Source organism: Schistocerca serialis, chromosome 1, assembly GCF_023864345.2.
Source record: "Schistocerca serialis cubense isolate TAMUIC-IGC-003099 chromosome 1, iqSchSeri2.2, whole genome shotgun sequence".
Lineage (NCBI taxonomy): Eukaryota > Metazoa > Arthropoda > Insecta > Orthoptera > Acrididae > Schistocerca > Schistocerca serialis.
Window position 1 is genome coordinate 120,914,145 of NC_064638.1, and position 15,589 is coordinate 120,929,733.

A 15,589-nucleotide genomic window follows, 5' to 3' on the forward strand; every position below is an offset into this window, starting at 1 on the left:
CTTACTGAGAATGTTAGGAGTTGGTAGCCCACTGGATTTGTATGAGACACTGTATAACAAATCAAGTTGCTAATCATTTTGTGGCAAACTCAAGAGCTCAACCAGATCGAGAGCATTCAGTTAAGGCTAAGAAAGATCTGAAGACCCTCAGAACAGGGCAATTCCAGGAAACGTAAAGGTTTTATTGTGTCTGTAACACTTCCTGCTCCTTCATTTAGGGGCAAATCAACACAGCTTGCATCATCAAACTGTCGCTCTATATTGCTCTTTTTCAAGTCTATGTAAATATTCATTTTCATGTTAATACTTCAGTTTCGGTTGTACAAAATGCTAACATCTGTAACTATGGAATGAACTAACAGCTAATTAGGAAAAGCCCCTGGTTTCAATGGTATCCATACAAAATCCTCATACATTTCAGTAACAATACATGAAAGTGCTCCCATATTTTTCACAGGTATTTTGCAGACAGGCAATGTAGCCCATCAACTCGAGCAAACAAGCATCATCACTATCTTAAAACCAGAAACAACAAATGACTCCCTGCAAAGCTATAGATTAACTGCACTACTCTGTACGATTCACAAACTTTTGGAATGATTATTCTGTATCAGATTTTGCTCTAATTGAAATTGCTAGGATCAAGTTTTTTTCTCTTATTAATTATGTTCATAGATGCAGGCTACCAAAAACAACTGAAAACATCAGCTGTGTTTATTGATCTTACAGCAGCATACGACACTGTCTGGAGACGGGGCATGATATTAAAACTCATGGTCATTTCCATTCTTTCTAATAAAAACTTCCAAGTGCTGATGGGTAACAGGTAAGCACGCAACAGAAGCTAAACATTGGCTTTCCACAGGGATCTGTTCTACCTCCCCTGTTATTCACCCTTCATGTAGCTAATATGCCTGAAACATCCTCACAGAAGTTTGGAGATGCCGACAACTGGGCGCTGGCAGTAAGTTTTAAAGATATAGAGGCCACTGAGGATAACTTGACAAAGGGCTTAAAAGTTATTGGGAAACACTGTTGCTGTTGGAGATTACAACCAAGGCCACAAAGACAGAATTCTCTACATCCCATCTCGACAGCAAGTTAGCCAATGGAGAACTCAGTTTTCTCTCACAAATCAAACTACTGTCTCACAAACGAAATGCAAAATATCTAGAAGTCACTCTAGATAGTTCACTGATATTCAAGAATCATCTGTCAAACACATTTGCCAAAATTAGAACTAACAACATGTTTGCAGAATCGTGCCAACACTTCATGGAGATCCTCAAGCACCACGCCGCGGACTTCTGCATTTGGCCTAGTCTATCTGGTTGTGGAATACTGAGTGCCAGTGTGACTTAACAGAACTCATACTAGTTGCATCTATTTTCAACTAAATCGAACTATGCACCTTACAAGCACAATACAGGTGACCCCAACCTATTTACTTACCGCACAAAGCAATATAGCTCTTCTCTGCCTGTGATGAGAGAAATCATTCCTACAGAACTCAAAAAGTTCAAGAATAACCCTCCTGTACAAATCCATCAAGACATCCCTGACAGAGAGAGAACTGGATGTGCTCTAGATATCCACCCTTCACGAGTGCTACAGTTCTGGATGAAAATAGATTCATCGTGGATTGCTGGGAAGTGGAGTGAACCTAACGCATACCACCTACTTTTCATAATAAGCCTTGCCTCACCACCACACCACATCGATTTGACAAGCCTCACAAAACCTGGCCAACCCTAAATACGAGGGCCATCCAGAAAGTAACAGAAGTTTTTGGCTATCGTGGCAGTGGGCAGGGCTACAGCCACCATCTTGGTCCTATTACTTTCCTACATTTAGTATGCTTCCAGCGGTGATAGCATGTGATCTGTGTCTCTGCTACTTCACTTTCTGTGGTGTGTTAAAATGCATACACTGCAATAGAAAATCCTTCAACTTGTGAGGTGCATTCTGTGTTTAAATTTTTGTTGGCAAAAAACAGCAAGCCAAGTGAAATTTGTCAAACACTGAAATTAAGGGGCAATACAAATGTGTGTTGGGGGAAAACTTTTTGTAAACGTTGTTTTTCAGGACAATGCACATCCACAGATGGTCAATTATATGCAAGAGCTCCTGTGGGGTTTTGGATGGGAGTGTCTGATCATTCACCATACTGCCTGGATTTGGCACTGAGCGATTACCCCTTCTTCGCAGCAACGAAGATACAGCTTACCACACAATGCTTTGATACTGAACTGCACGCTGGTATAATCCAGTGGCTGCAATCACACGTGGCAAATTTTTACAGAGACGATACTGAAAAACTTTTACCACAGTATGATAAGTGCCTCAATTTCAGTGGCGATTATGTAAAAAAGTAGCTGAAGAGTACCTTTAATGTGTACGTAATAAAATGTGGTTTGTCCATATTGTAATTGTTTTATTTTAAAACAGATAACTCTTGCAGAATACAAATTTCTCCCAAGTGTGACTGTGGAGCTGCTACGCAAACCGTCAAACATAATATTTGAAGATCGCCCACTGACAGACTTCACTTGTGACCACTCCATGCTGCTGGAAAGATAGTAGAATATACCATCAATATGGATATCCAGCTGCAGTTGTGTTCCCATATATTTTTTGGTTTTATATCTTTATTTATGTGACCCACATGTTTTATGTGCATACTTAATGTGTGTATTGTAGACTATTTGTATGTGATGTACAATGGCGTACACTAAATAAACAAAAAATGAATCCAACTGGATTTCAGTTCATATAATATAATGAAATGGTACTGCTATTAGTTAAGTAGGGAAAATGCTTACTCTTCACAATTGTATTTAACCACTGTCTACTGCTTTACAAAATATAAATGTTCTTCAGGGACACAGTAAAAGAACTACTGAATGCACCAAAACATTTGATTTCGATTCTCTAACATTTAGCACGCACGCACACAGGCACATGCTTTTTGTAACAAGATGCAAGTAAAATATCAAAAACCTCAAAAATTTCTCTATATATTAAAATGCAGAAACAGTATACAAATTAATTTTATTCTTGTGAAAATTTTATGCTTTTAATTTCAACACTCATTATTTACAGATTATATACACATATAAACAAATATAGCCAGTGGCAGATACTTAATATAACAATGAATACAATTCATTTGTAAAATATGTTTTTGACACAAAAATTCTTTGTACATTAACAATGGATACTTTCTAACATTGCAGTTCTATCTTTTTACACTCTCAAAATTAGATTCAGTACTACTTTCATTAACATCACTCTGTCCTTCAACCAATGTCATGATGATATCACTTTTGTCACTATACACTTTAAGTTCAGACTGTGGCACTACACTACTGATACTGCCTGTGTCCTCCAACTCTTTTACCTGTGAGGAATGATCATCATCTTCCTTGATACTAATACTGGACATGACTTCTTCAGTCTCAACACTGTTTCCTCCTTCATTACACAGGTCTGTCTCTGATGTTCGAAAGTCAAATTGTTTCACGTCACAACTGTCGGCTGAGGCAGTATCATCAGTATATTCCTGTTTATTGGGGCTAACAGCTTGTCCTGATGTAGCTGTCTCAAGATGTACATTGTCAGTTACAAACACCGTACTTAGATGTTCCTGTGCACTCAGTTCAGTCGGATGAGTGCTGCCTACAATCACTGTTTCCACACTATGTGTAATCACTTCGTCAACAACATCTTGCATAGGGGAAGAAGGCTCTTCAACAGTATTTTGCTCAGCTGGATCTGAATGTAAACTTTTTACATTGTCCTTTAAGTCTTCCTTATCAACCTTGACACATTGCTTGTTACTGAGCGAATTCTCTGCCCTTTTTTCATTTTCTACTTCAATGAGTAACATATTACTGTTGGTAACTTCACTTTCAGGTATAGTAGTTGTGCTGGTAACACCTTCTCCGTTGTTGCTGGCAGGACTATCACTGTTCATATTACCACCCAACTCATCGCTTTTCCTGGAAATGTCACCACCACTGTCTGTGTTACCATTCTGTGCTGGGTCCCAAACATGTGTGTCTCTAATAGTATCGACACCTTCCATTTCAGTTTCCTTTACATTGATACAAACTGGTTCAGAAATCTGATTTTCTGGTAGCAGCCAATTTCTTTCTGTCTCTGCCACTGTAAGTGTTTCTGGTGGATCAGAGTGACTAGCAGTATTTGTCCACACTGCCATTTCACTACTACCATCGGTGGTAGTGGATGTATTGTCAGCTTGATGGAGCCAAAGGGGATTCTCATTTACAAGTGTGACATTTGATTTCAACCACTCATTTCCATTTTCAGTTGTCTGAACAGGCTGCAGTTGTGCATCATTTTCCATTAGCACTGTAACACTTGCTGTAGTGGTTGAAATTGTTTCTACAGGATTAAGAGATTCTGGCAGCCATTGAGACTGCTCCTTCAAGACTTTTAATTCATTTTCTTGAGTGCTTTGATCCTCATGTTCTTGACTTGGCTCTACAGTGTTTTCTGCGTGACACGGGTCACCCCAATGTCGGTCTCTACTATCATCTACCATATCGTCACTTCCTTTCACAACGGTTTCAGCACTCTGCTTGGATGCAGATGGCCGAATCCTTTTGGGTAACATTATCAAACCCATTTCATCCAGTAAAGCCAACTGTTTTTGATATTTTTCTTCTGTGTCTTCATTACAGGAACTAGTTTCAGGCTCAACATCCATCTCCTCTGCACATATTTCAGAATCTGGATTTTCTGTAGTCAATTTCTTTAAACCTGCTTCATTCTGTTCTTGTTTATGACTTTCATTATTACTGACAACCATTAATGGACTATTTTCCAGCAATGGAACATCAGCTAAAGTTTTCACAAAAGCTGTATTCAAACTTCCTACATTCTTTTCCTCAGACATATCAGTTTTGTCTTCTACATCCATTGGCTCATCATTAAAGTTTCCAAATATATCTCTCAGCTGCCTTGCCACTACATCGTTACTGAAATTATTTTCTATTGGGACGTCGTGATGAACTGATATACTTTGTCTTCTTTCATTTGGGAAAGTCAGAAGGATATTAAGTGTCCCTTGCTCAACACTAGTCCCACTCTGCTGTTCATAAATAGCACTTGTATCTTTAGTTTCACTTAGGGTACTCGCCACAACAGTTTCTTTATTATGTACATTATCAATCTGTATTTCCGAAGAGGATTTAAATTTTTCTGGGGTAACTGGTTTCATTGTGGTAACGATGCCTGTGGTATGTAATTCTTCAATCATTGTTTCCACATAATCCTTCACTTCTTTTGTAGCTTGAACTTCTGGTGCTTCAGTGTGTGGAATGACCTCATTTTTATTAGCTATTTCTCCATTGCTTGTTTCTGCATTCTTGCTATCCAGTATTTTAAATCCTTTGGGCAGTAATGCATTGCAGAAATCACACCTATAACTACTTTGAATATGTCTCTGCAAATGGAAGAGGAACACTGACTTATGTTTACTTTCAAAGTTGCAGATTTTGCAGTGATAATTTTTCTTATCCTGCTCAGCATCAGTCTTTTTCTCAGGTACTCTGTCTACAAGTAGCGTTTCATTTTTCTTTTTATCATCTGAATCACTTGGAGCCACCGTCTTATTCTGTAACGCAGCATCACCTGATGTATCCTGTAACAGAAAATATTGGTATTAGAAATATTCACATTTTTTTCATAGCTGGTGTCCCCAACTATAAAACAACTGCTATTAAAACAATGGAGGATACTAGCCAGTAAAATTACTATGATTAATGAAGGCTAGAAAATAATGTATACTTTAAAAAAGGAGAAAGAACACGATACAAAGATACAGAAAGAAAGGAAGAGTTGAGGCAGAACAGGCAGTAGGTACGGGAAGTAACCTGGAAGCACCAATGGACTCAGTTCTGTGCTGCCTAAAGTTCAACATGAAATGACTGCTTTCCCAGGTGTCTATGATAGGGTATGATATACTTGGAATTGTTCTTTAACAGGATGTGTTGCGTGAGTTCATATGAAAGGTCTTTAATGTGGCAACAGACCAGGAGTAGCTCTGGCGTAAGTATGGAGGAACATAGTTTCCTCATTAGGTGGGCTGAGGGAAACCATTTTGAGAAGAGTGGGAAGAATTTTGGGAAAAATGTTGCCCATTTTAGGACATGATGAAAGATAGCCAAATCCCTGGCAGGGAATGTCGTTAAAATTTTCCACTCAGTGGTGACATTCCTTTGCAACTGGTTTATGTAGGAGTTGGAAAATTCTGGAAACACGTGTATAAGCGGGAAAGCTGTTTGTGAACTATGATGAACTGTGACTGACTTAAGATTTTCAGGATAATTGGTTCACGATTGCTCATTACTGCACATACACCATCCGTGGGTGGCCAAAGAGTACGGAAGAGACAGAATATTGTGAAAGGTTTGGCTGCCAAATACTTCATAGTATTGGTTATGGTTGGAGTGCTTGATACTGACAGATGCTTCTTGGAACAACTGGGAAGGACTCATGAATAGAACTGAACCAGACAAAGGTGTTAAAGATATTGGGTGGCTTTGAACGATTCTTCTAGATTGTCCACAGAAAGGTTGACATTGACAGTTCTATGAGTGTGCCATTGGCCATACCAGAGATTTGATGTGTATCATTCTCCATAGACCAAACATGGGCCCAAGAGCAAGTTTGACCACTAATTGAAGAATCCAATGCAGGCACAATGTGGTTTGACTAAAATAGTTGCTTCAACAACCCGAGCCAGCTTGATCCTCCTCACCCCATCCCTCAAAACAAGTTTCTGTGAATTACGTAGATGGAAATGGTCTTAACAACAGATTCTTTGATTTTTCCCTATGATTTTCCTCGCCTTTATCTACGCTTGACACCCACACCCATCTCAACAACTATTTGGTATGTCTTCCTCTTTAATCTATTAATCAAAACTCTCTCCTTTCTTTTCATGGTCTTCTCCTTCCATTGTTATAAGCCCCCCCACTAACCCATTCCTCCACTTCATGTGCTACACACAACTTGCCCATAAGAGCCACTGTGCTACAGTCAGCCTAGCTTCCCCTACACGTTTTCTTACTCTTCTAACGCGCGCGGGAGGGGGGAGTGCAGCTGCATGTGCATGTGCATTAGTTCTGATGGAGGATATTGTCCAAAACGTCATCAATATCTTCAGTGTTGTTCATGCGCCTGACAACTGCTCAATACCTCAATTGTATAGCGCACTGAGTTGTTACCTGTACTCCTTCCATTATGACAATAAATCTCAATATGCAACTACAACAGGTCTAACCTGTTGATGCAGTAACAACCAGTGCCACAGAACCGAAGTTACCTCAGACCAGAGGCGTAATATGGTCAAGCACAGTAGAAGGCAAGGCCTCTTAGCATCGGTGCCCTGATTACCAAATGACCAAGCCAGTGTACTGTTTTGAGTTATGTGACAGAAATCAACACTTTGGCACAACAACATATATATATATATGGTTATAATAGAGGGAAACATTCCACGTAGGAAAAATATATCTAAAAACAAAGATGATGTGACTTACCAAATGAAAGTGCTGGCAGGTCGACAGACACACAAACATACACACACAAAATTCAGGCTTTCGCAACAAACTGTTGCCTCATCAGGAAAGAGGGAAGGAGAGGGAAAGACGGAAGGAAGTGGGTTTTAAGGGTGAGGGTAAGGAGTCATTCCAATCCCGGGAGCGGAAAGACTTACCTTAGGGGGAAAAAAGGACAGGTATACACTCGCGCACACACACACACACACACACACACACACACACACACACACACACACTGTGCGCAAGTGTATACCTGTCCTTTTTTCCCCCTAAGGTAAGTCTTTCCGCTCCCGGGATTGGAATGACTCTTTACCCTCACCCTTAAAACCCACTTCCTTCCGTCTTTCCCTCTCCTTCCCTCTTTCCTGATGAGGCAACAGTTTGTTGCAAAAGCTTGAATTTTGTGTGTATGTTTGTGTGTCTGTCGACCTGCCAGCACTTTCATTTGGTAAGTCACATCATCTTTGTTTTTAGATATATATTTCCTACGTGGAATGTTTCCCTCTATATATATATATATATATATATATATATATAATTTTTCAATATATGTATGCAGACTGGCAGCTACCATCTAAAAGGAAAGCTACAACAACCTATGGGTCGATCAAGTCTGCAAGCTGCCACCGCCAGGCTCTACTAACCATTTACACAGAGTACGCGAAGGAACTTGCCCCCCTTCTTGCAGCGGTGTACCGTAGGTCTCTAGAAGAGCGTAGCATTCCAAAGGATTGGAAAAGGGCACAGGTCATCCCGGTTTTCAAGAAGGGACGTCTAACAGATGTGCAGAACTATAGACCTATATCTCTAATGTCAATCAATTGTAGAATTTTGGAACACGTATTATGTTAGAGTATAATGACATTTCTGGAGACTAGAAATCCACTCTGTAGGAATCAGCATGGGTTTCGAAAAATACGGTCGTGTGAAACCCAGCTCGCGCTATTCGTCCACGAGACTCAGAGGGCCATAGACACGGGTTCACAGGTAGATGCCGTGTTTCTTGATTTCAGCAAGGTGTTCGATATAGTTCCCCACAGTCCTTTAATGAACAAAGTAAGAGCATATGGACTATCAGACCAATTGTGTGATTGGATTGAGGAAATCCTAGATAACAGAACGCAGCATGTCATTCTCAATGGAGAGAAATCTTCCAAAGTAAGAGCGATTTCAGTTGTGCCGCAGGGGAGTGTCATAGGACCGTTGCTATCCACAATATACATAAATGACCTGGTGGATGACATCGGAAGTTCACTGAGGCTTTTTGCAGATGATGCTGTGGTGTATCGAGAGGTTGTAACAATGGAAAATTGTACTGAAATGCAGGAGGATCTGCAGCAAATTGACGCATGGTGCAGGGAATGGCAATTGAATCTCAATGTAGACAAGTGTAATGTGCTGCGAATACATAGAAAGATAGATCCCTTATCATTTAGCTACAAAATAGCAGGTCATCAACTGGAAGCAGTTAATTCCATAAATTATCTGGGAGTACGCATTAGGAGTGATTTAAAATGGAATGATCATATAAAGTTGATCGTCGGTAAAGCAGATGCCAGACAGATTCATTGGAAGAATCCTAAGGAAATGCAATCCGAAGACAAAGGAAGTAGGTTACAATACGCTTGTTCGCCCACTGCTTGAATAGTGCTCAGCAGTGTGGGATCCGTACCAGATAGGGTTGATAGAAAAGATAGAGAAGATCCAATGGAGAGCAGCGCGCTTCGTTACAGGATCATTTAGGAATCGCGAAAGCGTTATGGAGATGACAGATAAACTCCAGTGGAAGACTCTGCAGGAGAGATGCTCAGTAGCTCGGTATGGGCTTTTGTTAAAGTTTCGAGAACATACCTTCACTGAAGAGTCAAGCAGTATATTGCTCCCTCCTACGTATATCTCGCGAAGAGACCATGAGGATAAAATCAGAGAGATTAGAGCCCACACAGAAGCATACCAACAATCCTTCTTTCCAGGTAGCTTGCGGAGTATGGATGTAGATGTGGATGTAGATGTACTACTACTTGCAGCAGGCCTGCCAACTGTGCAAAGCCCATGCGGGCAACGTAGTGCCTTGTGACCAGTGGGCCTCCTGCAGGCCAACCATCAGACACTGCGGGCCTCCTACCTACAGTAGGCTTACAGTTCGAGCCTGGGACAGTGCAGCTGCTCACTCATTTTGCCTGCGCAAGCAACTACCAAAGCTGCTTGGTTCCACTTGAATGTGTAGGCATTTTAGATGAAAGTCATCTCCCCCATGTTGGGACATCGGTGCCTTGGCGAACTATGTCCTGGACAGCAAGGCTGTCGCTCATCTGCACTGTGAACTGCTGCCACTGGTGTGGTCAGTGCCTTGGTGGAGCTGTTGCCAACACTGCTCCTTTATCCCACCATTGGTCATAATTGTGACAACCACCCATTGCCTCTTGCCACTGTAGAGTTCACCCACCACATCCTTAGTTATAACAAATACCTGCCAATTTCACCTGCAGCAGCTAAAGTATGGATTTAGCAGATTTAGTACTAGCTAAACGTAGCCAGTACCAGTTCCAAATGTAGGGTAAGGGTTGGTGATTGGAGACAAGACACCTTGAGGAAAACTTATGACACTTAGTACCTCAGTTTTAACAATGATACTCATAACTTATCAGCATAATGGAAACATCTGCAAATAAAGTAGCTGCTTCAGGCACTAGTAAATATATCAAATATCTTATTACTGGATTCTGGAAGACACAGTGTTACACAGTTTGGTGATGATCATTATGAATTTAAAGGGACAAAAAATCTTTGTTACCAGTCCCTCATTGCACTGGAAATTCACATAAGGTGATGTGTGGAACAAGGAAAGGAGAACTGACAGCTCCAGAGTTTGTGACGGTTGTCAATTTGCATGACAATAGCTCAAGTCAGATGATTAAAAGCAAGATATCACCAAGGCAGCTAAAAACTCAAATCTATACACCAAGAAAGGTAATCACAGAAATGGGGTGAAAAAATGAGAACTGCATGGTCCTGAGACAATCAGCTGAAACTGTTAGACATACATAAAAAGTTTAAAAACATGACACTACAGGGCAGAAATTAGTCAGAGAAGAAGAAGAAGAAGAAGAAGAAGAAGAAGAAGAGGAAACAGCAGCAGCTAACAGTTAAGTCTGGTGTGGCCAATACACAGGTAGAATGGTATGATGGCATCCTTCCATGGCACCTGGAGGGAAGTATCCATGCCTTGGTGTTCTCAGCTTGTTGAGGGATGTGGCAGCCTGCTGTTCTATATCCTAGATTCTGAAAATTTGATGTCAACAGTTGTGAATGTAGGTCTGTGCCCTGTACTCCGAGTTCAAGTTTTGTCTCTTGTGGTTACTTCTTTTGTCAGTGAACTCATTTTGTGGAGTGCCCACATGGCTTAGTGTCCACATGAATTCAGACAGTCGTTCCAGAGCAGTGGAGGTCAACTAATAGGTCTGGGATGTTGGTAACCAAAATGTTTTTGTGGTAGTACTGAGAAATGCCTTGTAAGCAGCTCATGGAGTCACTACAAACCAGTAAGTCCTTTGCAGTGGGAGTTTTAATGTGCTGCAGAGCCTGTGATATGACAACCAATTCTGCGGTGTATATACTGCACGCCCTCTGCAGAGAACACTTCTTGGGTGCCTTTGTGAGCAGGAAAGGATAACCAACCCTGTCACTGACTTTTGACCCATTTGTGTAGATACTTGCCACATTGGGTAGTTTCGAGTACCGATTGGAATGGACTTAGTCAAATGCATGGATTAGCATTTTCCTTAGGGCTACAAAAGAGGTCTATCCAAATCGTAGGACTGGGTATATAGCACAGAGGAAGGGTGCAAAGGAATGGCGTGGTGTGTGTGTGTGTGTGTGTGTGTGTGTGGGGGGGGGGGGGGGGGGCGCAACTATTTGTACACAGACAAGGAGGCAGTTGTTGCAAAGAGCTTCGAATTGTATCCCAGCTGGTCTACCTAATTTTGGATGATTCGCAAATAGTCTGAACTCGAGGTTATAGAGTCAAGGAACATGCAGACAAATCTAAAGAAAAATCAGTAGACATGGAATAAGCACTTTACAATGTAAAATGGCGCAAAATGTTTGAAATTCTGAGAAAAATAGGGGTAAGCTATAGGGCAGGATAAGTAATATACAATATGTACAAGATTCAAGAGAGGGAGACTAAGTACAAAGTGTTCTGATTAAAAAGGGTGTAAGACAGGGATGTAGTCTTTCGCTCCTACCGTTCAATCTATACATCGAATAAGCAATGATGGAAATAAAAGAAAGGTTCAAGAGGGGAATTAAAATTCAAAGTGAAAGGATATCGTCATAAGATTCACTGATGACATTGCTAACCTCAGTGAAAGTAAAGAACAGTCTAATGAGTACAAAATATGGATTGAGAGTATATTGAAGAAAGATGCAAGTAATGAGAAGTAGCAGAAATGAGAACAGTGAGAAACAACATCGGAACAGGTGATCATGAAGCAGATAAAGTGTTGAAATTCTGCTACCTAAGTAGGAACATAATCCACGATGGATGGATGGAGATCAAGGAGGACATAAAAAGCAGACTAGCACTGGCAAAAAGGGCATTCCTGGCCAAGAGAAGTCTACTAGTATCAAACACAGACCTTAATTTGACGGAGAAATTTCTGAGAATCTACTTTTGGAGCATAAATCCGCTCTCCCTCAGGAAACGCAAAACTTCGGCAATGGCTGTCTCGTCATCTGCAAGCATCTGAGATAGTAAGGTAGGCAAACAGAATGCTTCAGATTGGCCAGCAGGGCACATTCAACAACAGCACGCATTATCATCAATAGACTGCTGCAGCTGCAGTGAGTAGGCTCCTCCCGAAGCAGAAGGAACTCGTGGGTGAGTCTCGAGTGGCTAATGCATAGTCAGCGCAACAGAACGGCATCTTTCTGAGAGGCCTCGAAAGATGTATGCCACAGCCCAATGGACCCTTTAATCGCTCTCAACTTGTTTTGGGCCGTAGAAGCCTGCCATTCTAATTCCCAGAGTCTCAAAATATTGTGTTGAATTTGTAATCTTATGTCTAGGTCTGGTATCCTGAAATCAAGTTGATCTCCTGTAGTCGGACCTTTAGCAAGATGATTGGAATTCCTGGAATGCCTATGTGGTTTGGTGTCCAGATGAAGGTCACTGTCTTTCCAGAGCTGTAGAGGTCAACCAGTAGGTCCTGGATGTTGGCGACCATAAGATTTTTGGGATAACACGGGGTTATGCCTTTTAAGCAACTCACAGAATTGCTACAGATTAGAAAGTCCATCGTTGCCTGGGATTTGATGTACTGCAAAGCCAGAGATACGGCAACCAACTCTGTAGTGTATACACCGGTGGCACTTGGCAGGGAGTGCTTCTCATGTCCCCTTGAATGTGCAAAACTGTTACCAATCATCTTGTTCACTTATCCGTCCTTATAGAATAATCATGAAGGATTGAAAGAAACAGGTCTTGGAGAAGGATAGGATCAGCTTCCCTCTTTGGGCCACATTTTTAAACATCAATAATTTATATGGACTAATGTTCAAATAATTAACATGCTTTCAAATATTAAGTATTTTAAAATTTGTAATTTATGAAGCTCAATAAAATTAAATCCTCAATTTTCCAAGGTAAAACGTAATTCTCTGAAAATTCCAGGTTTTCCAGACGGATCACCATCCTGAGCCTGTCATCGTAGCTGAGCATGTGAAACTATTCCCATGTTTGGAAGTACTTATCGACATGAGCAGCTATTTTCAATTACGAAAGCAAATGAATCTCCGGTCAGATTAAAAACTTCAGACTTTCACCTTGGGTCAGTTTTGAAAGTAATTACTGAATGAAAGTTTTCTCCTGAAATATGGAAGACAGTACCAGGAAAGAGATGTCGGGAAGAAAACATTAATATTATCATTGTTCCTGCACTCTGTAATATATTTTTTCTAAATAAATTTATGTTTTTACGAAAATGACTTTGGAGTCATTATTTGAGTTATGCCCTCGTGACCGTGTGTGGAACTGGGTTAGTGAGTTGATCAGTGAAGGCTTCATTACGTTTGGATACAGACAACTTTTACAGCTGGTGGTCAAAAGAACATTATTTGGTAAGGTTAAAGAACAAATATTTGAGACAGGCTGAGAACCACCTCTGCTATAAATCCCACTGAAAGACCATAAGAAAAAGGTAAGGGAGATTGAGACACAAACAAAGAGCAACGTTTCCTCAAAATCCATTTACAAGAAGTGAGAGGGATGAACAAACGCTGATAAAAGTGCTGGTTGCTACTTTTGGGTATGTTCACTTAGTTTCAATCTCTATAACTTTTACTCTCTTCACTTTTCTAATAGGAGGTTTTGGAGTTTGTACAATCTACAAAAGTTTGTGATCAGACTGCTTAGGGTTCCACAAGTTTTTAAACATTGGGTCACTGTATACTTCAATGTCATTATGTCACACTTTGCAACAATACGGAGTTCAATCACTCTGCTGACCTTGTGATCAACCCAGGCAGACTTCTAGACCCGAAAGAAAGATGGGGTACAAAATTAGTTCTTCTTCTTCTTCTTCTTCTTCTTCTTCTTCTTCTTCAACACTTGTACTGCCAATCCTGTCAACGTCACGGGATGTAAAAGTGCTGGTAGACAGCTGATCCTGCCATTTGACAGGGTACAATTTCTGCTTTTATATACACAATCACATATATTGAAGGGCTCTATCCTTTTTTTGTTCTGTTGTAATGGCCATATTGTTTCTAAAACAGTAATAAAAATTACTGGCATTCTAAGAAACAGCAAGGTTTACATGTCCAACAGTCGAAAGTTTTAAAGTAACCATCATCTGAAGTAACCCAGGGACAGCACATAAAATTTAACTGAGACCCAGAGAACCATTCGAGCCTAAAGCACATCATTGGTGATTTTGATATTGTAGCATGTATGCATGCTCCTGACATCTATTGATCTGATGAGCCAGTTTTATCTGTGGTGTAGGGCCATATCGTACACATGAACATCCAAGAAAAGCTCTCTTACCAATTTCTCTACATTCACTTCATATAGATCTGACAATGGTGTGCTCTAGGTCCTTATTGTTCTCAGTGTTTCAATTCACGATTTCAATCCATTCTTTCCCAATATCTCACATTGTCAATCTTGAGAATTACCTCCATACTACTGCAAAGCAAAATTTAGGTGGCAGTTTTTATTCCAAGATGAAATGTGGGTTATTTAATGGACATACAAAATATAATACTACAAATTTCATCTTATACCAATATGAGCTCATTTAAAGTCATACTGTTTTCAAACAAATACCTCTGTATTTTTAATACACATCTCTGATAAAAGAGTAAAGATATAATAAAAACACTGCTGTGCCTATCAGCAGAACTGGTATTTCCTCTCTTGAAGGTAATAACTGGCCAGCAATTCTGGCTAATAGTTGTATAGTTTTTTCAAGTGAATTTTCCTTTTGATACAATTAAGAATATAAAGCCTAATTGTAATAGCTTTTGATACAAACTACTTATGATGATGGTGTTCTTACCTTTTCAGGCACATCTATAGCAGGATCGTGCTTCTCTACAGGAACTGCAGGAAGAAAGAAGAAAATTTCAAGAAACTGTCTCAGTTTTCCGAAAATAAATACAATTTAAAGAAATTTATGCTCAGGTATTTTTTGTTGTAGCTACCGAATTCAACACACAATCAGCAAGACTTGTTAAGCCTGATTCTATGAACTACAGATGCGAGTAATGGTTTAATCATAATTTTATACACTACAGAATCTAATTAAAGGGTCACTTATTTGAAACACGTCATTTTCTCCCATTGTAACTGAAATCTGAAACTTAGCTCGATGGTGCCTGCCACCTTCCTCTGTAATGGTACAGAAGCTCAGTGAATGGCAATGTGGCAGTAGCAATTTTTGGAGGATAGTTTGCCTGTGACACTTGAGGTGGGTTAATGATGCCACACTGGC

General features: G+C 40.2%; 2 protein-coding genes across 8 annotated transcripts in view; one reads left to right on the top strand and one right to left on the bottom strand.

Annotated features, from left to right (window-relative positions):
• LOC126463802 (dual specificity protein phosphatase 23-like) overlaps positions 1-13,580 on the top strand; it is a 115,569-nt gene extending 101,989 nt beyond the window's left edge. The window contains exon 3 of the mRNA XM_050096189.1: positions 13,267-13,580. Coding sequence (XP_049952146.1) covers positions 13,267-13,306 — 40 coding nt within the window. The 3' untranslated portion in view covers positions 13,307-13,580. The remainder of the gene's footprint in view (positions 1-13,266) is intronic.
• The window catches only part of LOC126463726 (uncharacterized), a 56,708-nt gene continuing 44,153 nt past the window's right edge, over positions 3,035-15,589 (bottom strand). For all 7 annotated transcript variants that reach the window (XM_050096183.1, XM_050096188.1, XM_050096187.1 and 4 more), the window contains 2 exons: positions 15,155-15,198; positions 3,035-5,668 (listed from right to left, as the gene is read on the bottom strand). In XM_050096183.1, the coding sequence (XP_049952140.1) occupies positions 3,239-5,668; positions 15,155-15,198 (2,474 nt within the window). In that variant the 3' untranslated portion in view covers positions 3,035-3,238. The remainder of the gene's footprint in view (positions 5,669-15,154; positions 15,199-15,589) is intronic.